The sequence below is a fragment of the Chanos chanos genome, chromosome 15, assembly GCF_902362185.1.
Source record: "Chanos chanos chromosome 15, fChaCha1.1, whole genome shotgun sequence".
NCBI lineage: Eukaryota > Metazoa > Chordata > Actinopteri > Gonorynchiformes > Chanidae > Chanos > Chanos chanos.
Window position 1 is genome coordinate 9,988,520 of NC_044509.1, and position 21,735 is coordinate 10,010,254.

Below are 21,735 nucleotides of genomic sequence, written 5' to 3' on the forward strand. Positions count from 1 at the left end.
TTTGGGTGGATGTGAATGTGACTGTGTTTGTTTGTGTGTCTTGCTCTGCGATGGAGTGGCGACCTGTCCCAAAGTGCGCTGGGATAAGCGCCAGCACCCCGCGAGCCTAAGTAGGATAAGCGGCTTTGAATACATGTATGAATGAATGAATAAACTTTTTACCAAATGGTACGGGGGTTGCTGCCATCACGCTGAGGTTGGTGCTCGTTATTAGTTGCGGCGAGTGATTTTTTTCTGTTATGTGCACTGGTCCTGACTGACGCGTTGTTGCCAGAAAAGAGACATCTAGGATCAAGGGGAGAGTGACAGAGGGGAGGAGTGAGGGTAATAGAGAAGGGTGAGGGAAGAGTGAAAAGTGGGGTAGGGGGAGAGTCTATGTCATTTCAAATACACAAACAACAAGTGAACTTTTATTTGCCCATGTATTGCAATGTAAAAATTCTCTCCTCCAATTGCCGGAATAGACATTAAAAAAAAAAATACTGCAGTGGAATTAAGAGGTATCCTACAAATCATTAACTTTAATTAACTTTAATATTTTATGCTACAAAATACACATTGTGGTTTGTGAGTTTCTAAGGAACAGGAGAGCAGATATTAAGAGAGGGAAAAAAACTATGCCCACATTGCAAGTGTGCCGGTTACAAAAATTATTAAATCAATTAAACTTTCTCCTCACTTCACTTCTGATGCATTGTTTTTATCAGCAGAGCCAAAAAAAATGCTTCTCTTTTTTGTATCCCATCTCATGTAATTCAAAAGTACCATTCATTCTGACCAGCACCTTCAGCCATTAAAAACTGTTCTCCAATACAAATACTTCACAGGTTTAAAATATTAATGGACCTAATACTGCATCAAATAACCTTTCAACATTTCAAGTTTTTATTCGTCACATGCCAAGGTATAGTGTACAGTAGCAGTGTCAAGCATTATCAATGTTTTGAATAGTTTGTTTTGCATTTTTCCCCCGTATTGATGTTTATATATTTATATATATATATAGCTTTTCAATCTTTTTAATTTTATACTTTTCTATTTGATTATTTTTGATAATTTCATTATTTCACCAAACAGAGTAGCCTTTGTGTCATCCTGCAGTGTAAAAGGTGTATAACTTCATGATTACCACTAATGGTAATGGATCATTACTCTCCATCCGCTTCTATGGCCAAGTCTCATCCAAAGTTGGGCTGAAGTATTACTTTGCGTGGTAGTATTAGACAGAGAATATAAAGCTATTTTAGGAGACTGGATACATACTATGAGGCAGACACTGTGTCCTAAAACACACTCAATATAAAATAATCTGTGCAGGACGAAGGACACAGAATCACTAAACGACAGATAAACTGAAATGACACTGGACACTAACTTTAGGAGGTAAACCCTCTCTCTCTCTCTCTCTCTCTCTCTCACACACACACACATGCTAGAAAATACATTTTCAATGATACTATCAGTAAAAACAGAGATGCAGCTATATTTATCTTGATTTTTAATATAAAATTAGATCCAATACAGCTGTGTTTCATAGATATAAAAAGCATATAAAATGAGAAAAATCCAGAAATGAATCAGAAGCATTGAGTGGAGTGTTTGGATCAGTAGACAAAATGCAAAGGCACTAAATTTAAATCATTCCAGTTCTCGCAGAAAAAAAAAAAGAAGCAAAAATCCTGTTTGCAATTGGCAGACAATGAAAGTAGAGATTGTTCCTACAGGTTGTTTCACAACCACACTCAGTACCTTTGCAGAGTGGAGACACATTTCAAGATCTTTGCTATGGAATGCTTCCTGTAAACTGGAAAAAAAAAAAAAAAAGCCAAGAACTAATTTACTTCTTGAATGTGTGGTTTTATGGTTTGATAGGCACTGAGAAGCTGTCACAAAAAATAACTGATAGAAAAATAACCTATGCACACATTTTTAATAAAAACAATGTAAGCATTCAGTCCAGCATGTCATATGTGTTCAGGAATGTGAATCTCAAGCAATCATTTCTCATTAATTAAAGATAAAGCTCACCATTCATCTTGTAGTGCAGATCAAGAAACACAAACATATAAAAATGAAATCTCTTCGGTTTGATCTCCAAAACATGCCAATATATAACAATAAAGACAACAAAAACGGAATGCAGATTCTGACAAGTATTACGAGGAAAAATACAAACACCAAAAAAAGAATGCTTGTTTTCAACTGATAGCGTGTTAGGTATGATAATTCCGTAGGAATATCATGCTAGAATGGCAGCAAGACAGATTAAGACGTGCCCTTAACCTCAACTACTCTAAAATGCCGTTAAGGCGACGTGTGTTTTACGATTTTTCATGAATCAGTTTTAATCTGAAAAAAAGGAGTAATCTGTGTAGAGCACAGGTATTACTATATAATCACACAAATACTATTTTGTATACAAACTAAGACCACACATTTCACAACAGTAACTGGGTTTAAATATTTTTGAAATGTAACATCTGATTAGCTAATCAACTGTGTATAGAATGGAGTGTGCCTTACACTGTATCAAGTTTTTTTTTTTTTTCCTATACAAATCACAACAACAACAACAGTGTTATCTGGAATATTTGAAAAAATGTCAAACGGAATATCTGACATCATGTCAGCTGGAGTGTTTGACAAAATTGATGGCTCATAAGATTGCAATAAAACACTGATATTCTTGACCATTTTTTAAGACTGTGCATTTAAAATGCATTTACATACAATGTTAGTATCGCTGTTATGAATTTACATACTATTTTGTAATGTATTTATAGATCAACTTGTTAGACATTGTTAGATGTGATCCATAAAAATGTACATGCAAGCACAACACAATGTATCTACCTGTACAATAAAACGTTTTACGATTTTGGTTCTCTCACGTATAGCTGACATTCCTGCTCAACTGAACTCAATGTTACACAACAATAAGAAAACCTATCTACTCACTTAAGACATTTCCAGAAAAATAAACATCGTCACAAAACATTAAATGCTTTTCTTTAACTATAGAATGAATCAGAAACCAGTTTTAAGAACTGATTGTCTGATCAAGCCTTTAACTTGCTCAAGGCATTTACAATAAAATCATATCAGAGTAAAAACAACATTGGAGGTTTCTCTTGGTAACAGACCAAATACACAACGTTAACCTAACTGTGAGGGTATCCAACCTAGCAGCTAGGTTCCCTGTTCTCTCTTGTAACAATCCTGTCCTATGCAATCTGGTTAAGGTCATGCATTTACTTGTTTTAGTGACAAAATACTCAATGCTGATATGTAAACAAAATTCTGAAAAGTCTGAGAACCAGTGGAAAAAAAAGTAGGGGAAAAAAAAACAACCCACAAACTTGTACCACGATTAATCTATAAAATCATATTTCAAAGCAAACCATTCATTCAGGGACAGAAAAGCAGCGCCGTTTTCAGTTCTTCCATTCTAGTTTTTGCGGATGTCAGCGTAGACCACAGGCTCCATCTTGTGGAAAGAGTTTGGATTTTTGGTGCCTGAGTGATCGAGTTGAGCATATATCACCGGTCCCTGTCGGTGACAATTTAGAGCAAGAGATTTCATTACAGAAATGCATATTGGAGCACAGGCATATTTTAGTTAAGACAAAAACACAGCAAAGTGAAACCCTCTGAAAATGGTTTGAAGCCCAATGTAAGGTTAACTACATGCAAAATGATCAATGAAGAGTGATGTTGTAATGGATTTTTCTTCTCTGGCACTGAGAGTAGGAAGAAAAAGCATTATTGGAAAGGATTTTTTTTTTTTTTGTGCAAAAATGAAAAATAATACCCGTAAGAGCAAACGATGACCTACATCTTCATTCGTTCCCTGACAGCTTGACATGACAGTTTGACAAAAAAAGCAGAAAAATATACAATATCTACATAACCCGGGGCTACGGGATTTGACACAACTGCTTGAAACACAATGCAGACACTTTACACATTTAAGCAAAACAAAAAAACAAACAGAACTGTAGCACTGCTGTCCCTGAAAAATGCAAAAGCTCTTAAGCCAGCAGTTTGGCAGTTGTCACTCTCATCTCCTACCTGAACAGGGCCAGAGGGACTGCTACACCTTGAGCCCTCCGTACTGGACTCTGCCTTCTTCCCTGGTCGTGTGGCCGGGGTGCTGACACTCTCTAAGGAGGTGCAGCTATTACGGAAATTCATTTGTCCAGTACGAGGTTTGCAAGGTTGGCAATGGATGAGGCATTTTTCGTTTTTTTTTTTTGTGAAGTTCAGGAAGCGTTGATGTACAAGCGATGGCACGAACGCACGCACACGCACACGCACGCACACACAGAGACAGAAGACGACAGCATGCACACCCACACAGAAACATACAGATGGAGACAGATACACATGTAATGAGAAATGGTAAGAATCAAGGGCAAACATGGAATGCAGCACAAACAATAACAACTTCAGAGGCTGGACATTAATACTCCACTATAATGAGATGCATTCAAAATCTGACAAACAGATAAATCCGACGCCTCTTGTCGAGGTAAACAGTAAAGCTAATTTAGGTCCGGAAAAACAAAATGCAGCTTCCATACACTCCCCCCGACTCACATCCGATTTTACCTCTCTAGACGCTATGTTCCTAAGAGATATACAACTTTTTTTTTTTTTTTAAGCACTTTACATGTCTCAGTGAACTTCTGTTTTCCCCATTTTTATTTTTTTGGACTGGAAACACTGTGCCATGGATGGAATGGATGAGTGATCTAAAGACAGGCAGATGCATTAAGCGCAGTCACACACACACACACAAACACACGCACAGACACACAGAAGATGAGATGTTTGTGGTTACTGGATTAGCGAGTATGGTGTTAGGTTTCCCGACGTGCTTACACACGCGCTGACATTGGGGATCATCCCGAGAGCTTTATTTAGACGTTTCACTTTCGTATTCACAAAACTGATATTTATCAGAAGAAAGGTCACTGCTGTCTTCATAATAAACTTTTTTGTATGTAAATCCAGTAAATATGTGGTTTTCCTTTACTGTGTGTCATTAGCAATCTCCACCTATACCTCAAATGTGGATACGAGAAATCTCTGACTAAAACAATAACAGTGAAACAATGATTTCTTTGTGGTTGTGACATAAGCTAAAAGAGATGTGCTGTCTGAAACAGCATCTTTCATATCATAACCACAAATGTCAACTATATATTATGTGTTCATTTACTAAAAAAAAATAAGAAATTTCAGCTAGCACGAAAAAAAAACTCTAAATCAATATTTAAAAATACAGGTTAACTAAACATATTTATGCCTGAGCCCTCAGGAATAACTCAGTAATAAACAAGTTTATCCTTAATTAAAGTTCGTGTTTGATTTTTTTTTTTTTTTTTTTTCCTCTTTACAAAGAGCTCTCTGCCAGCTGCTCAAACACTCCATGCTCCAATGTCAAAATAACGCAGTAAGTAAAATGAGTGTGAAACAAACACACTTTACGATGTTAATGTGTAGAGGGACTCATTCTCTCCGAACATAAAACACACAAACCAATGTTTATAGAGTCTCTAGAGCCAAACATTGGCTACATGGATATATCTGCAGGATATATGTATTCTCTTAAAAATTGGCTTGCGTAAGTTAGCCACCGAAAACACATGCCAGTGCCTCTATAAGTAGATTATTTACTGTTGGTTATAAGGACTATGTTTGTGAATCAGCCAGGAGAAATTAAAACACAGACAATATCTTCTTTCATGAGTAAGTACAGGACGTGTTACGACATGCCCATAAAAAACGGTTTTGATAATTAAGTATGAAATCGATGACAACTGAACTGTGTCTCTTTTGATTACAATACGTTTTTTTTTTCCCTCAGAAGTTACCACATGCAAAACACTAAGACATACTGTACATCTGATTTTTCTGAATTGAGACGTTTCACTATGATTCAGAAGTTTCCCGTCACTTACCCCTCATAGTCATGAGGCGTACCCTGTCTTCTTATGATTAGGTACGTGACCGCAGTGATGAGAATAATGAGAATTATAGCACAGATCACCCCACCTGCGATCACCCCTGTACTCGTCTGAGGGAGGGACTCTGAGGGAGAACAAACAAAAACAAAAACAACAACAACCCCAATCATCAATAAGGTTAGGTACAACACTTGAGAAGGTCTGATATGATATATTTTTTAATGATCACCCAACAAAGTTAGGTTCACTCCTCCCCTCTTTACCTTTCAGTACGACTCTTATCTTTGTGTTAGCAGGTTTGCCAGTAATGTCTGGTGGGTTTTTCACGTCGCAAAAGTAAGTTCCATTGTCAGCGAACTGCATATGGGAGACTTTAATGGAGCCGTCTTTTTTGTTCAGGTCACCTGCCCATGTCACTCGTTCTTTGAACTGAGGGGTTTCACCATAAAAGGGCTGCCCAGTTGTGTAATAAAATATCTAAAAGAAAAAAATAAAATGATAACAATAAATGACAAACAAGATGAGAAAAAAAAGCTGCAAACTAAAGTGACTTGAGTAATCAAGCTATAATTTCACAAAAATCATCACGTTATATTGATGAGGGATTTTACTATCTTCTTGACAGAATATCGATAGTGATGAAACTTCATTCTGACTGTTAGAAGATTCAAGTACAATTATCTCATTTGCTCTAATTTTTTTTTTTTTTTTGGTGGTCAGTGTATCAAAGAATGTAGAGCACAGTCAGTGCAGATCTAAGGAGGAAGCACCAGAGTCATAACCAACCAATTTTACTGCTAAAAAATACATGACACCCAAACAATGCAGTTATGTATGTTACGAACACCTGCTGAAACTATATTCTAACAAAAAAAAAAAAAAAAGAGAGAGAGAGAGAGAGAGAGAGAGAAACAATGCGTACAGATACTGGAGATTCACTGGATCCCTCAGGGACAAAGGACCATGCAACTGATGCCGCACGGCTGACTACTTGGGTGGATTTAAAAGTACATGAGAGCGTCGCAGTGGTCCCATTTTCAACAAACACCTCGTCTGGAGCATACACCTCTATTGCAGTGACTGGAAGCAGACCTGTGGGGGGGGATTCAAGACATATTTGTTTCTTGACTGTGAAAACTCTGAATAAGAGTGGTCACATTATTCTTATGCAACTAAATCTAACACTCAGCCAAATGTTACGAAAATTCCTCATTCAGAAGTCATCGTTTTTAAGGAAGATGTGACTGGGAAATGCTGACACAGATGTGTGGTTAAAACAAGGGCAGGACACTTCCCTATTATCTATTCCAAAAATTTCCACAGACCTTTTTCTGCACATCATGACACCTTTAAAAGTCAATATTCTGTTAAAATATTCAATGTTCAAAGTGTGAAAACAGACAAACAGACAACATTTTTGGGTCTCTTGTTAAATAAAGCCTTGCTGCCTACTAAATGCTTTTCAGGAATTCTTACAAAAAAAAGCACACACCCAATGAGCAGTTCAGTATAATGTAAGCTTTGAACAATAAATTTAAATGAAACTAAATTACTGTATATAATTAGATGCTTTTGGAATGTCCTAAGATCTATCTATTATCACAGTGGCCCGCAAATCATAAAACATACATCCCGGGTATCCATTCCAAGCTGGTAGCACGTTATGTGTGTTCTCGGTGCCGCACCAGATAATTAGCTAACCAGCTCGTGACTGGGAGAGTGAAACCGACGGATTTTATGTCAGCAAATCAGCGAAGATTGGTGACCTTGGAAATTTATATGACAAAGATGTGGGCATTATCTGAACATGAACTGGTCAAGATAAACGCAGATTTTCATACAGGACCGGATGAAGTATTACCCACAGAGATCACCGTTGTTTACTGACCAGATTAGCTTGCTAGGCTAAAAAATGTTTGACCAGAATGGAAATTAGCAAGTACGTTTGGTGGCTAACATTGCCTCACGTGTAATTTAGGCGTGCTAAAATAGTCAGTTGCGCTGTTCTTGACAAAAGCTCCGAGAACCCTTGCTTGCTATACAAGTTGTTGAATGTGAATGAAATAAAGTTTGGTGGATAGACAGAGCATTTTGGGGATTGCCATGACAAAACAACAGAACAAGAGAAAACCAGCCATTAAAACCAACCCTACACAAACTGACTCAACAACAAATAGGATTGTGGTTCATTGTACCTAGGTATGTTAAGGTTTAGATTTGGTATCCTAACACGCATAGAATTAGCTAGAGTGATAACTAGCGTTAGCAAACGTAGCTAGATATAGCTAATAGTCATGGTGCTTGTACAGCAGGCATGCGTAAGAGCTAACGTATTGCCAGAAATCGGGTGGCGTCCCTTTTTACATGTATGCTGTATGCAAACAGGCACGTAACGTCCACAACTATACCTTTTTCCAACTTATATGTACACACCCACGGAATTGTCAGTGATCATTACGGGATCGAACAAAATGCGCTTTAAGCGAGTAACAAAAGCTTAATTGATACTGAACAACTAATGTCATTTTGCTACTAGCTATCTAGCTGACCTGTAACACAAGAAAATGCGTTGCGTTATTATTAAAACATGCTTCAGCTTACCAACGATGAGGCGTAACGCTAGTCCGCAGAGTAAAACATGGTTTGTTACGATATTTGACAGTTCCATATTTCAGAACATGGGTAGCCGCGCTATTCTTTCGCCGACCCCACTGGCTCCTGTTTACCTCTGTCCAGCCACCCCTCTTCTGTTGTTCTTTGCTCTTCCCGGTCCCAACAGGAAGAGACAGCTTAGCTGATCTTTGTTTTGCCTCTGAGAGGGTAATGCTATGACAATGAATCCTATGTTGCCGTTTACATAGACACAGTATTGATAACTAAGAGGTGACGCATTACTACTCAAATTGGAGACATTACTGAGCAGAATGTAACGAAGGCAAATTTTTACATTAAAGTGGAATGGTTCAAGATATGGCCATTCATTTTAAGTTTGTTTTAATCACGTTGTATGGTGCACACTGTAAATGTCTCCGAGACTGTTTTAGGAGTTTCAGCGTGAGTCTTGGCACTGGAAAACATTTCCATATGTCCAACAAAAGGTTAGCATTGACTGTTTTCAACAATTCGAAAGTGACCTGAACATTATTCTAGAGCCCCACCCATCAAACAGTCATGTGACGTGGCTATGTTAACGGCACGCATTTTGCGCGATTTCTTTCATTTACTCGAAGGAATTTTCTCATCAGAACCGCGACTGAGCTTGAAACTGTTCTTGCGAACATAGTTTAGAACACATCACTTAATTCGTGTTGACCAAATAGTGTGAAAAGAAAATGTAGACTATATAGGCACCGAGTATATTACTAGATGAGAAGTGTAAGTATGTCCATGTATTCGCTGATTCAGTTTTATGTAACCAGGTAATCGTTGATGGGAAAAAGACGTCAAAAGAATGCTAATCAAAGACATTTCTTAATCAGTAAGAAGTACACAAACAAATATCAATAAAACAATAGAAAAGCGAATAAGACGTTAACATGTTAATGATTAAAACTGTTAGGTTAAAGATGTTTCTTAAAAGCAAGCACAGACATTTTTCCTGTACATTTTTATAGAATCAGTATGCATTATGACCAAATGCATATTGATTTATCCCATTCCTAATTTTTACACAGAATAATGTAAGTGAATATGCTTCAGGGATCTGCCTGTAACTATGAAATTAGTGCAAATTAGAGCTGCTTAGTCATTGTACCCATGGCTGCTTTATAAATGCACCAGAATTTAAACTTTCTGATTGATAATGAAGTGTGCTGCACCATAAAATGATTCCATGTTTTCAGTTTTCACTTTAGAAAATACCTTTCTAGCCTGAAAACCCAGTTCTAGGGGGGAAAAAAGAATCTGGATTTCATTTTGTAAATCTATAAAAGCTGGTCAGCAGTGACTATAGACACAAACACAATTCTATCGTCTGTACATAAATGAGTCCAGCATTTAACTATTTTGTTTCATTACAAAATAGATAAGTGGACAAGAGTCATTGTAAAAATATGCACCTTACTCCACTAACAGGCTAATTTCTCTATTTCTTTGTCTGAAAGCTCCTCCCGTCTATCTTTTTATGCACGGAGGTTAGTATAATGGAGCTGAATGATTATACTCTCATTTAATTAGTTAGTGTAATAATTAGTTTACAGAAACAAAGACGTGTCTAATGTTTGAGGCTCAAATAATCTGCGCAAACGTGTGCTACGCGAACACAACCTTAATACCTACGCATTGGCGTACTCCGTCAGTAACCATAGGGGCTGTGTAATTCTCTACACCTATTTTAAAATGGCAACGTTTTTTGGTGAAATATTATCTGTTTATTCAAGAGCAGTTGAAGAAGATGATCAAGATGATATTGAGGAGGAAAACGAAGAAGACGCGCAAATTCGAAGAGAAGTAGAGGAGAAGAGGTAATTTGTTTCATGTAGTTTGCTGACATGCGTGCTCATGCTGTACTGTGTTAAGTTATCAAGGTATGGTGGACTGGTCGAGAAAAGTTAGCTAATATCAAGGTAGATAAAATACTGGTATTTGGTTTATCGATGTACAGCTTTGTCTGTGAGCTGGCTTTACAAGCGTTTCACCCTCTGTCTGAATTGCTGAACCTGTGGCTAGCTGGATATGTGCATAAACACACCAGCAACTTGTTCAGATATTATCTAGCAGTTCATGGCTAAGCCTGGTCACCCACTCTACTTTACTTTCTGTTTAACGTCTCCAGGATGTTTAAATATGTAGTAATGACTTTCCACAAGTAAACTATTGATTAAATTTCGTTAATTGCTTCCCTTATGTAACGGTTTAAAGTATGGAGTGCAGTCTTACATTAGCTTTGTTAGCGGACCACAAAGCTACCATGTCTGTGATGATGACTGAGCACGCGCATGTGCTACTTTCAGTTTCGCTCCGAGTTTTCCCCTTTGTTTTATAATAGTTTTCCTGGGTGTAGAAGCAGATATTAAGGTGATTTCATGCAAGGCAGGCGCAACAAGTGAGAAACAGTCTAGTTTATTAATATCATTTCTTCTCACAGCCACTGATCAGTGTTACTCAGCTGTGTCATGGCCCTCACGTTGTGGTGTGACTACGGCCCTAGATGCAGAAATTTGTAAACTTTGCAACACATTTTTTTTTTTTTCAAACATATTTTTGTCATACAGGGAAGTCCATGTTCACTGGTCTGTAGAGGTCTTACAGTCCAATCCCAGCCAGGAAACACTCCACTGCTCTGACCTTGTAATAGCAGTCGGTGCTAATGCCACAGGTAGGTATTGACAGTTTTTTTAATGTCCTCCTTTCTGTTGTGATATGACTTTGAAATGGAAACTGTTATTAGATTCTTACTGTAGTCATTGATCGTGACTTGCAGGGTTTCTGTCCGCTTACGTTCTAAATTCGGGGAGCTGGTCTCAAGTTGGATGGGTGTCTCTATGGAATGAGAGAAGCAGAGGCACAAGCAGACCGACCCGTGCCCCTCTGCCAGAAGAGCCAGGCTGTGTGATCTATCGGCAGGATCAGTGCCCCTCAGTAAGTGACCTGTCATATTCTCATGGCTGAACAGTTGATTAGATGCATTTGGCCAGATCAGAAAATTACTCGCAGTTGTGTTGTATGTGCCTTAGGGGGCACCCTTAGGGGTTAGTGTTGTATTAACCCATTACCTTTATTAAAAATGTTTTTGATTGTTGCAGGTCATGATATGTCAATCCACTTGCTACATTGCAGAAGACCAGTTGTTCCAGTGGACAGAAAAGGTAGGCTTACGTATTTAATCTCTGCATCTATAACAAGTCAGAGAGGTGGGGTTTTTTTGGATAATCAAATGTGCATTTACACCAAGGCCTTTAAACGTGGTCCTAGAGGTGTGGAATCTTGTTGGTTTTTGCCTCAGTCTCATTATAGGAGGCTAATTATTACCTGCGGACCAGGCGTATGCACTGTTGAGCGAATCAGGGATCACAGTGCTTGGTTAATCTGAAAGATAGCTGGATTTGAGAAACCCTGATCCATAGCGTACTGTCTAGAGTGACAGTACCTGCAAAAGCCATTTTTATTTAGTTCTAGCAATGGAACTGACCTGAGTGCTAGAAAAAGTGAGAGCGTTTTTAACGTGATGCAGAGATGTTGCCAAGTGAAAACCGCTTGCACAGAGAAACACGTTCAAGAAAAAATGGTCAACCAATCCACCCCAAGGAACGTTTGTAGAAACACCCTGAGAAGCCACCAAAGACTGACCAGAAATGTCCTTTTCGCTCGAATTCCATGTGGTATTAATTACGGGTACAGGGATTACAATAGTAAATGTGTAAAGTATTGTTAAATCTGACAGATTGTTTTAATCTTCTTCTTTTGTAGGTCTTTGCATGTCTTCAGAAGAGAGGGCTCAGTGTCACTGTGTTGTCTGACTCCACTGTGGCTGAGTACAAAGCTCCAAACTATGTGTATGGGAGCGGCAGCCCATTCCTCCGAGCACTGAAGACCAGTGCGCACAAAGACAAGATTCCCTGCCCTCTGCTGGAACAACCAAACATCGTCGCCGGACTTCCAGCTGCAGGTGCTTCACACCACAACACGTAAAGCCCTGTAACACAAGCCCACGCTGAAATTGCAGGGAAATGATTAAACAACTGCTAATGATTTCATAATGACCTCTTGCCATCTTTTGACAGTGCTGAGCCATTGCCAGATTCAGCGAATCCCTGCTGTCCTTTATCAGTGCTATAGTGATGTCATCTACCCGGACTCTGTCACTATGGAAACATACAAACCAGCCCTGTCATCTTTGAGCAAGCTTGTAAAGGTATGTGAATCCTGATTTGAAACCATTCTGATGAGGGTTTTCTCATAAACGTGTTCCCTTTGTTTAATTCATTTCTTCTGTTTCTCATTCACAGCTGGATCCAAGTCCAAGTGCAGAAATCCTCCAGAAGTTAACAAAAATCAGTGATGCTCAAAGTAACCTGTATACATAAATATGGATCATACAGAACTTTATCAATTTTGACAGCGTATGTTGATTTTCATTTCACCTGTTATATATTTTCTATGAACATTAAAATGTTTAAAACCTCTTTATTTGTTACATCATCTTTACGTTTCATTATCCGATGTCACTGAATACTGCCTCTAAGCAGCATATTCATAAAACATCAAACCTCGTTTGCAGCTATATATATATATATATATATATATATATATATATATAGCTTTCCTTTTGCAAATATGTATACAACTGGATTGTCCCAACCTCATGTGTAACTTTGTGGAGCAATTTGTTTTTCAGTGTTTCTGGCCTTTGTTTCTCCTTTTCTCTGCATCCCCGCTGTAATACAATTCATTTCGTCGCTAGGGTGCTTGTGAGGTAGACTTCTGCGCTTCAAATGAAGTAGCATCTTTTAACTACAGGTTTCCTATTTTACACACAAGGGTGCGTAGAGAGTAATCTAGAGGTGCAGTCCGAGTTTTGCGTACCATTAGTTAGTCATTTAAAACAGATAGGATTAAAATCCTTTAAAAAATAAACCCGAGCATCTAATGCTCTCGTCGCGAAGGATGTTTTAAGGAAGGACAGTTTTGAAGATGAACACAAGGGGGAGCATTTGTTCCATTTCATAATGATACCTAGGCTTCCATGGAAACAGGCAAGTTTTGGCTTTCCCTAGTTATGATTTATCTGTTTCCAGGACATCTGAAAATGTTAATGTGCACAGTAGGCAAATCCTTTAGCAATAGGTCTACAGTATACATTATTCATATGACCTCTGTTAATCTATTCATGGCAGCAACATTTGGTCCACAGGGAAGTCTGATGAATTCATCTTTAACTATTCGGTGCCGTTTTGTAAAAAAAAAAAATCTGGTGTTTGCTGATTTTCAAGGAACAGTCTGTGCTCACACTCCTGCAATCTCAAGTGTTAGTTCGTTAATTATCTCCCTCCTCCACCCTCAATCTGTGATCATTACAAATAATTCAGCGATGAGGGTTGCTAATGTGAATCGTGTGGGAAACAAAAAGTGACTTTCATTACTATACTGAAAAGTGTTTCCATTATGTAGCTACTGTTCCCGACAGTTTTACTTCTGTTTTTCAGCCTTAGCATGTCACCAGAGATTTTCAAGATGGGCTCTATGTATGATTTGTCATTAAACGACTCTTGCACTTTTCTGGGCACCTATTTGAGCTGTTATGGATCTACTTTTTTTAAGGTACTGAAATACACATTGTATGTATTTTTTTTTTTCTTTTTTCTCTCAGTACACCTACCAGCTTTGCCCGCACACCAGCACGTACTCTGTTGGAGTTAAGTGCTATGATGATAGAGTAGAACGCAAAAATGCCTTTTAACGATCAATGTGCTTGTCAAAGGAGTTTGAGTCAATTACACAGAACATCAGTCCCCTCCTCCCCCTTTCTATTTCTCCACCGATAACTCGCGTGACTTGACATTGACTAATCACTATGGGCAAGAGGCCACGTGGTAATCTCGTTTAGGCTAGTACTGTACTGCTACTATTGACTTAAGCAACTATTAGTCCAGACATTAACGTCACAAATGAACAATTCATAAATGAACTCAGCAGGGCTCTCACTGTTTGTATGATCTCAGAATGTTTAAGAGCATGTGTGGAACTTTTTTCACTCTGAATAAAAATGGTTTCAATCATGTCTTAACAAGCTGCCGGTAAATATTCCAGGCCTCTCAGGCTTGCGTGGTTGTTGTATCTACCCCAACTGTTTGATTTCGGGATTACAAGAAGTTATGACAACCCCATGAGAATCATTTTCCAGCTTTTAAAGCACCACGTGAACGTGTCATCATCTAATCTGTACTGTTGAGCCAGGATAAGCAAAGGATTTATGTTTAAAGCATAGGCAGATGAATCTAGAAGCACCATGTCATTGCTTCCAGTTAAAACTCAGTATTTAATATCTCTAGGTTACAGCACCGTGGCTTTGAAAGAAAGGAATGTAAAGCAGCACATTCAATGTAGTCTTTGCTAGTTTCTGAATGCCCTACATGAGGGCCTATTAAAGTTATAGCACTTTTTCAGGTCGTGTAATTTATCAAGCATTTTGGGCTCATCGTGTTAAAGTATAATTTACCCAAAAAAAAAGGTAAACGCTGCATGCACCCTTGCACATGACGATTAGTTATTCTTTCAGCTGCTGATGTTAAATTTGACTAAGCAGCACAAGCTGTAAAGCTGTGACGATAGCATTGACCCGCTGAGAGAGTTTCGTGTCGTCCACAGTGAGGTGCTAGGCACAGTCGGGGAAATCCCTACTGTGATGCAATACAAGCAGCTATGGCGCTCACACACCCTTCCCCAGTTCCTCTTCCCTTAATTGGTAAAGAGTTCATGCCTCAGTTCCAAGTTGAGGACTATCAAGTTTTGATTTTTTTTTTCTTTTCTTTGTTCCTGTTATGCAAACCATAGTGATCATAACCACACACCATAAAGGTGAATCACCATTTGTTTTGAATGTGCATGATCCGAGTCTATGTGTGTGGTTCTTTTCTTTTCTTTCTTTTTTAGCATATTGCGATACACAGCCTGAATTTATTGTATGTGTCTGTATCTAAATAGTTCTTTATTCGTTTCTAAGCTGAAATAAAGCATTACAGTGTGTTTTACAGACCGAAGGCTCAGTTTGCAGGAAACCCATAAATGGAGCAGGGTTGTGTCTGTGTTGACAGAACTATAACGTGACACACACACACCTCTGTAACTCATTAACTAATTCTTATCATGTAGATCAAATATTTGATTTTTGGTCTTTTTAACACAGACACATTTGACGTGTGCATACAATGATATCTGTTACACAGTCTATGTTGGAGATTAGTTATGCAGTGTTTATGGTTGAGTTTCAGACTGAATCACAGACAGGATGCCGTTGTCATGCGTCATAAACTGCGCTCATACATATCAAATAAACCACAACACATAGACCAGAGCATGCCATATACCTTCTCTGTCCTATTACAATTCATACGTACGCTGACAAAATCACACCGCGTCCTATGGGGGAAGTTTTCTGTGTTTTAGGTTGAAGTTAGTGGTATGCAGTAATGCTCACTTTGCACATTTTGTCTTATTGAAGGAAGTCACACAAATTTTGTTTTCCTGTTGACTTCCCCCCATAGTGGCCTGGGATTTCTCTCTCTTCTCATAACCTGAATATCACCCAGGGCTGGCCATCGTCCAGATAATAGAGGGAGAGAATGTAAATGAAATTTTTGACAAGAATGGATTCTTAATAATTGAAGAATCTCGTGTAGTCACTTAATGCTACTGCAATAATGCTACTGTAATAGCATGAATTTTAGTTAGCACAAATGCTTAAGCAGTCAGGTTGGAATAAGTTTGCATGCAAAACTACACCACATGAACATTGTAAAAGACTTGTGTTCACGTTCCCAAATTTATTATGCGGGATCATTTTTCCTCTCCTGCAAACACGGTTTTAACTGGTAAATTAAACACACTTTGTGTGAAAAGGGACTGATGGCTTTTGTTGCTTTGCTCTGAAAAAATGCCTAACGTTCACCGATCTCTTATACTGTCAGTCAAATAGAAGCCCCACCCTAACCCTTGGAAGGCGGGCACACTTACGGTAAATGCAGTTTGGGTGGAACGCTTCCAGAGAAAAGCACTTACTTGGCTCAGTTCAAAACCTCCCCTCTTTGTCTTGTTTCACTTTTCCAACTTAACCTTGAAGACAGCTGGAATCCGGCCATTTTAAACAATGGTATCCACTTTGATCAGATCTCTGCCGATAAACCTCCCACAAGTTAATACTTGCAGGGGTGGTGTGTGGAGACGATTGTATATCCAGCCGCTAAACCTCAAAACACCTGAGAGAGGACTGGCTTGTTAACACAGGCAAAGTTTACGGCTATTTGGGTTTGTTCATATTCATGTGTATCTGATTGTGTGTCGTATTCCATGTCATATTCCATGTAACTGTAATGGTAATGAACTCTGTTCCATCCAGGGCCTTCACTTCTGAGAATTGATTTTTCATATTATTTATTGTACTATTTTTTTTTTTGGTATAAATATAAGCATAAGTTCCTCATACTTTATGAGTCTATGCTCTACAGCAGGTTTGGCTGGCAGTGAGTTGTATGTAGTGGCATCCAGAAGCAGCATTTGTATTCAAAGACGATCATATGAACAACTCTATTCCCTCACAGACCGTTAGGTTATAAGTGTTTTCAGGCATCTATGTAATCAAAGGTTGTTTCAACGACCCACTTGAGCATTTTAATAAACCATGGGACTAGTTGCCATGGAAGCCAGACGTCATAGGCTAGCCTGATGACTAGGGATTTTATTGCATTAAGACATGCCGCCCTGCCAGGATTCTTTTTCTCCCTTTTTGTTGGAGAACGGCTTGTTTACTCTTGTTTTGGTTTTTTTTTTCTTCTTTTCCTAAGTTGTGCAAAACCTCTGAGGTCAGATCTCGGGTTTATGTATTCAAGCCTTCGAGCTACAACATTGAGTGCTGAGCAATGAGAAGCGTGGTGTTTGAAGCTGTTTTAAGTTGTGACCAAATGTACTGAAAACCACAATATTACAACATCTCACTTCTCTCATGTGTCTCTTTCGAAGACGGACAGAGTGGAAATTTTTTGAAACATTAATGCGGAAGAAAACAAAGGAAGGACAGTTACTCTGGCGTGGATAACATGGGCACATTTAGTTCTGACTCTTAATGATTTTGCAATACTCAGATTGTTATACGATATTGGTCCATACTCTGGCTGAAAAATGACTAACCTTGAAATACATCATATGAATGCTGTAACAGAAATGACATTATGTGACTAAATGTAAAACACTCTTATTATACGTGTAGTCCAGGTGTACTTCAAGGTCCCACATGAGGTTCATAACATCAGGTGTCATGCTAGTCACCACAGCACTTCTTTGCCTGTCACAACTTGATGTCTGTGTGTGTGTGTGTGTGTGTGTGTGTGTGTGTGTGGGAAACAAAGAGAAAGAAAGAGTAATCCACAACACTTGACCCAGGCCTGACAGTGCATAACCCAGTGCTTACTCAGAGAGCGTTTAGCTGCTCTAGTGACGTCCATGGCCGCACCAGGACCCATTTTACAGGTAACTACTTGTAGCTGATGCTGTGTCTGCCTCTCTGAAAATCATTCCCACCATTAGGCAACCACTACAAAGGACTCACTGGGGTAAAACTGTACACACACTACAGTAGAGATATCAAGGGTTGTTAAGATTCTCATACAAAATGGTAACCACCCACAACACATCCACATGGGATTAGAGCATAACTTTAAATTGGCATTAGATACATATCTTGAAAACTATGAAAGTTACCAAAATAGTTCTGTAATGTGGATTGTGTGTGTGTGTGTGTGTGTGTGTGTGTGTGTGTGTGTGTGTGTGTGTGTGTGTGCGCGCACGCACGTGCGTGTATCCAGAGATCTTCTGTGTTATTTTGGTCAAATTACATAAAGTACAGCATCAGAAATATTCTAAAGCGATTCTAAGGTCAAGCAATCATATGGGCTTTACTGTTCCAGATGTAATATAATGTGTAAATATAAACCAATTTGAAAATAATGACTAATGACTTTTACTGGGCTCATTGTGTGGTTTAAAGGCTGGCTCAGCCGCGAACCTCTTACGTTCTGACTTGCTTTATGACCAGTGAGTCACCATCTTCACAAACATTATACAGGCCACTGCCAGTAAAAAAAGAGTTTTCTAAGAGGTAATGGAATTTTACTCACACTACTGCTATTTTTGTCTTATTCCCAGTCAAACCTAATGTGTGTTTTCTTTTCTTTTTTTTTTCTTTTTTTTCCAAATCAGACTTGTCTTACAACAGGGAACTATTTTGTCGTTTATCCCAGTAGAAAAAAAAAAATAGAAGAGCTGAAATGATCCGCTAAAGATTTGTCGTGTGAGTGACGCTGTAGAAAAGTCTTAGTTGAAGCTAATTTAAGGATTAAAGTAACACCTCAATGTAAGGCTAAACTTCTTTTTTTTTTCAGCAAAACTTTCTCCACTTCTCTCTGTGCATGTTTTGTTTACCCCAATATTTCAACAAAAAAAAAAAAAAAAGAAAAGAAAAGCCAAAGCAAAAAGCTGCAGAAGATGACATGCGTGCATGATATTAGAGGGCTTTCTTCAGACATTTTGTTCTCTTGACGCTTGAGGTGTTGAAGAGGCGTTCTTGGTGATCCAGATGGACAGTGAATCCAGATGGACGACTTAACCTTTACAGTGAACGAGTGCACAAGCGTTCCACCGCTCGCATTCGATTGTATTGTCCAGAATAACAGACTCACTGCCAAGGGTTCAGAGCAGAAAAAAGACAACTGTACGTGGACTGTATACGGGGCTGATCTGACAATGGCAGTGATAATTCTCTCCAGCGGCTTAAATGCATTCCCATGTGGGTGGTTGATATCACTTCCTCTTCATATGTTTCTCAACCATTATTTCTCTGTAAAGGTGACTGAGGAGTTTATTTCCTAGAAAGTTACCGATTCAGAGTTTTCTGAGATTACATTACCAGACGATGACGTTTTTTTTTTTATGAAGAGGCCTACAAGAGCCCACGGAAAGCTCGCGGAAAGAAACGACAGCGTTCTTTGTGTGCCTTTAGCCTCTCCCAGATCATTCTGAAACCAATATATCCAACCGAACAGTTGTGAAAGTGAATCAGCAGATATTAAGAATGTTTTTTTCACATTCTCTTCACATTCACCTGATCTGAGAAAAAAAAAAAAAAAAAACAGTGAAAAAATGTGGGTTTTGTTTTTTTTGTTTTTTTTTGTTTGGGGTTTTTTTTGTTTTGTTTTGTTTAGCTGTCCTTCAGAAAAGCACACAGTGTACATTTCTATACACGTTCCTATTTGTGCTATTGCAGAGATTACAGTTCTGATAAAACACAGGAAGACTGTCACATGATGTCTTGAGCAAAAGCAGTTCTTATATATATTTGATGAGTTTGTGGGTTCTGTGTGGGTTTATGTATGTGCGTATCCATCCTGTATAAAAACAATGCTCCTGTTTGACCTGGGGAGAAACTTCTCTGTAGTCGTGTGATGGTGATACTAGTAGAAAGATGGGAAACAAAAGCATAGCAACATATTTTATCTCAAGGCCCAAGTATATACCTTTCTCTCTCTCTCTCTCTCTCTCTCTCTCTCTCTCTCTTTCTTTCTCTTTCTGTCTTTCTCTCTCTCTGTGTATATATATCTATATATATATGTTCAAAATAGTGATTTCAACCATGACAACCCCACAGAAGTTATTGTATTAATACTAGTAATTATGTACACAGTAGGTGTGTTTCTACTTGTCAATACTTGTACTATCAGTCCAGTCTTTAGAATGAACTGAACTGCCACACATCAAGGAAACGTCTGTCACACAGTGGTGCGCAATTAAAAGCTGACTACACATACTAGTCTTTTTACACATCTATGCACAACATAATGATATACAACACAATGCTCCTGTGCCTTTAACCAAGCTCAATATCCTCAGGTGTCATAACAGACAGATTAGATAATTGACGATGACAAGAATGATGGTGTAATTATGGGAAGAACCTCCAAACCTTCCCTCACTATGGTGATTATTTGTTTTTACATGCGTGTGCATGTGTGTGTGTGTATGTGTGTGTGTGTGTGCTCGGGCGTGCGCGCGCGTGTGTATGGGTGTATGTGAGTGTGTGTGTGTGTGTGTGTGTAAGTGTGTGTGTGTGTGTGTGTTTTTCCACAGCATGTGGCTCTTTACCATACGGTAACTGGGATAGTGAGTTGCACCTGCAATGTTCCTAGACGTGGCGATTGCATCTCCACTCTGTGTTTATCTCAATGTTGAGCAATCCCGGCAACATTCATAGGGCATTCATTGTTTCCCCAGACACGTGATCCACCCACACAGAGAAAGAGGAGTCATAAACCATGTCCCTGTGTACTTTATAGCACAGGTTATACCGAGGGACGCTGGCAGTTAAGTCCTCATAACTGCATTTTACAATAAGGATATAAAAGGCCCCTAATTGAAATGTATTTACTCAGCTGTCTCTGGTGCTGTCTCAATCTACGGAATTGCTGGTAAATTGTTAAGGGTAAAACTTAATACCCCATGATAGGGTAAGGTCTGGTGAGGACGTCTGGACAACGTGTCTAATTGGATCCTCTCTCACTTTCTGAGAGGAATCTCCTCATTTCTGGCTTTCTGTCCAGCATGACTCATCTGGCCACCTTCCAGTCATGTGACAATCGTAATGCTATGGAAACAAAACACGACAGAGTCACATTTATAATTTAGTTGTTTGAAAGTTTATTAAGTATGAATAGAACAGCAGCCATCTGGTCTTACAGTAGAGGGAGAGAGAGAGAGAAAGAGAAAGAAAAAGAAGTTAAATATCAGAACTTGATAGGACAACACCAAAGCACAAGTAAGTCCATACGATCTCTTCATTACAGAGAAAATGATTGCCTTAAGCATTGACAGCTAGTCCCAGGAATCTTGCAGATTGCGACATTTGAGTCATGCCGATGAGCTGTTACAACACGCCATGCAATTATGTGTCATAAGAGGACAGAACCATCACAATTACTGTATGTTTGTCGGTAACCATCTTTCGGTTTGAACATCATAGTTCATTAGGCTCCATTACTTCGAAGTCAAATTTTAATAGACA

The 21,735-nt window shown here is 38.7% G+C and overlaps 2 protein-coding genes across 3 annotated transcripts; one reads left to right on the forward strand and one right to left on the reverse strand.

The window, feature by feature from the left end:
* Positions 1-1,575: 1,575 nt before the first annotated feature.
* Positions 1,576-8,712, reverse strand: mpzl1l (myelin protein zero-like 1 like). Of its 2 annotated transcripts, XM_030792551.1 has the most exons (6): positions 8,574-8,712; positions 6,895-7,064; positions 6,236-6,449; positions 5,967-6,096; positions 4,072-4,177; positions 1,576-3,550 (listed from the first exon to the last, which is right to left on the reverse strand). In XM_030792551.1, exons 1-6 carry the CDS (start codon positions 8,638-8,640, stop codon positions 3,449-3,451), a joined length of 789 nt encoding a protein of 262 aa, XP_030648411.1. In that variant the 5' UTR covers positions 8,641-8,712; the 3' UTR covers positions 1,576-3,448. The 2 variants fall into 2 exon arrangements, with proteins under 2 accessions (XP_030648411.1, XP_030648410.1); XM_030792550.1 differs by lacking the exon at positions 1,576-3,550 and having other exon boundaries at positions 3,716-4,177.
* A 1,588-nt stretch (positions 8,713-10,300) lies between these two features.
* On the forward strand, positions 10,301-13,015 carry psmg1 (proteasome (prosome, macropain) assembly chaperone 1). Its single transcript, XM_030792869.1, has 7 exons — positions 10,301-10,435; positions 11,186-11,289; positions 11,395-11,552; positions 11,717-11,779; positions 12,381-12,579; positions 12,695-12,825; positions 12,920-13,015. Exons 1-7 carry the CDS (start codon positions 10,311-10,313, stop codon positions 12,995-12,997), a joined length of 858 nt encoding a protein of 285 aa, XP_030648729.1. The 5' UTR covers positions 10,301-10,310; the 3' UTR covers positions 12,998-13,015.
* Positions 13,016-21,735: the final 8,720 nt, after the last annotated feature.

Coding starts and splice junctions, on each gene's coding strand:
- mpzl1l (XM_030792550.1), bottom strand. CDS start 8,640: ATGGAACTGTCAAATATCGTAACAAACCATGTTTTACTCTGCGGACTA. Junction 6,450..6,894: donor CCAGTGAATCTCCAGTATCT/GTACGCATTGTT, acceptor TTTTTCTTTTAG/ATATTTTATTACACAACTGG. Junction 4,178..5,966: donor ACGCCTCATGACTATGAGGG/GTAAGTGACGGG, acceptor TTTCCGTAATAG/CTGCACCTCCTTAGAGAGTG.
- psmg1 (XM_030792869.1), top strand. CDS start 10,311: ATGGCAACGTTTTTTGGTGAAATATTATCTGTTTATTCAAGAGCAGTT. Junction 10,436..11,185: donor AGAGAAGTAGAGGAGAAGAG/GTAATTTGTTTC, acceptor TTTGTCATACAG/GGAAGTCCATGTTCACTGGT. Junction 11,553..11,716: donor GGCAGGATCAGTGCCCCTCA/GTAAGTGACCTG, acceptor TGATTGTTGCAG/GTCATGATATGTCAATCCAC.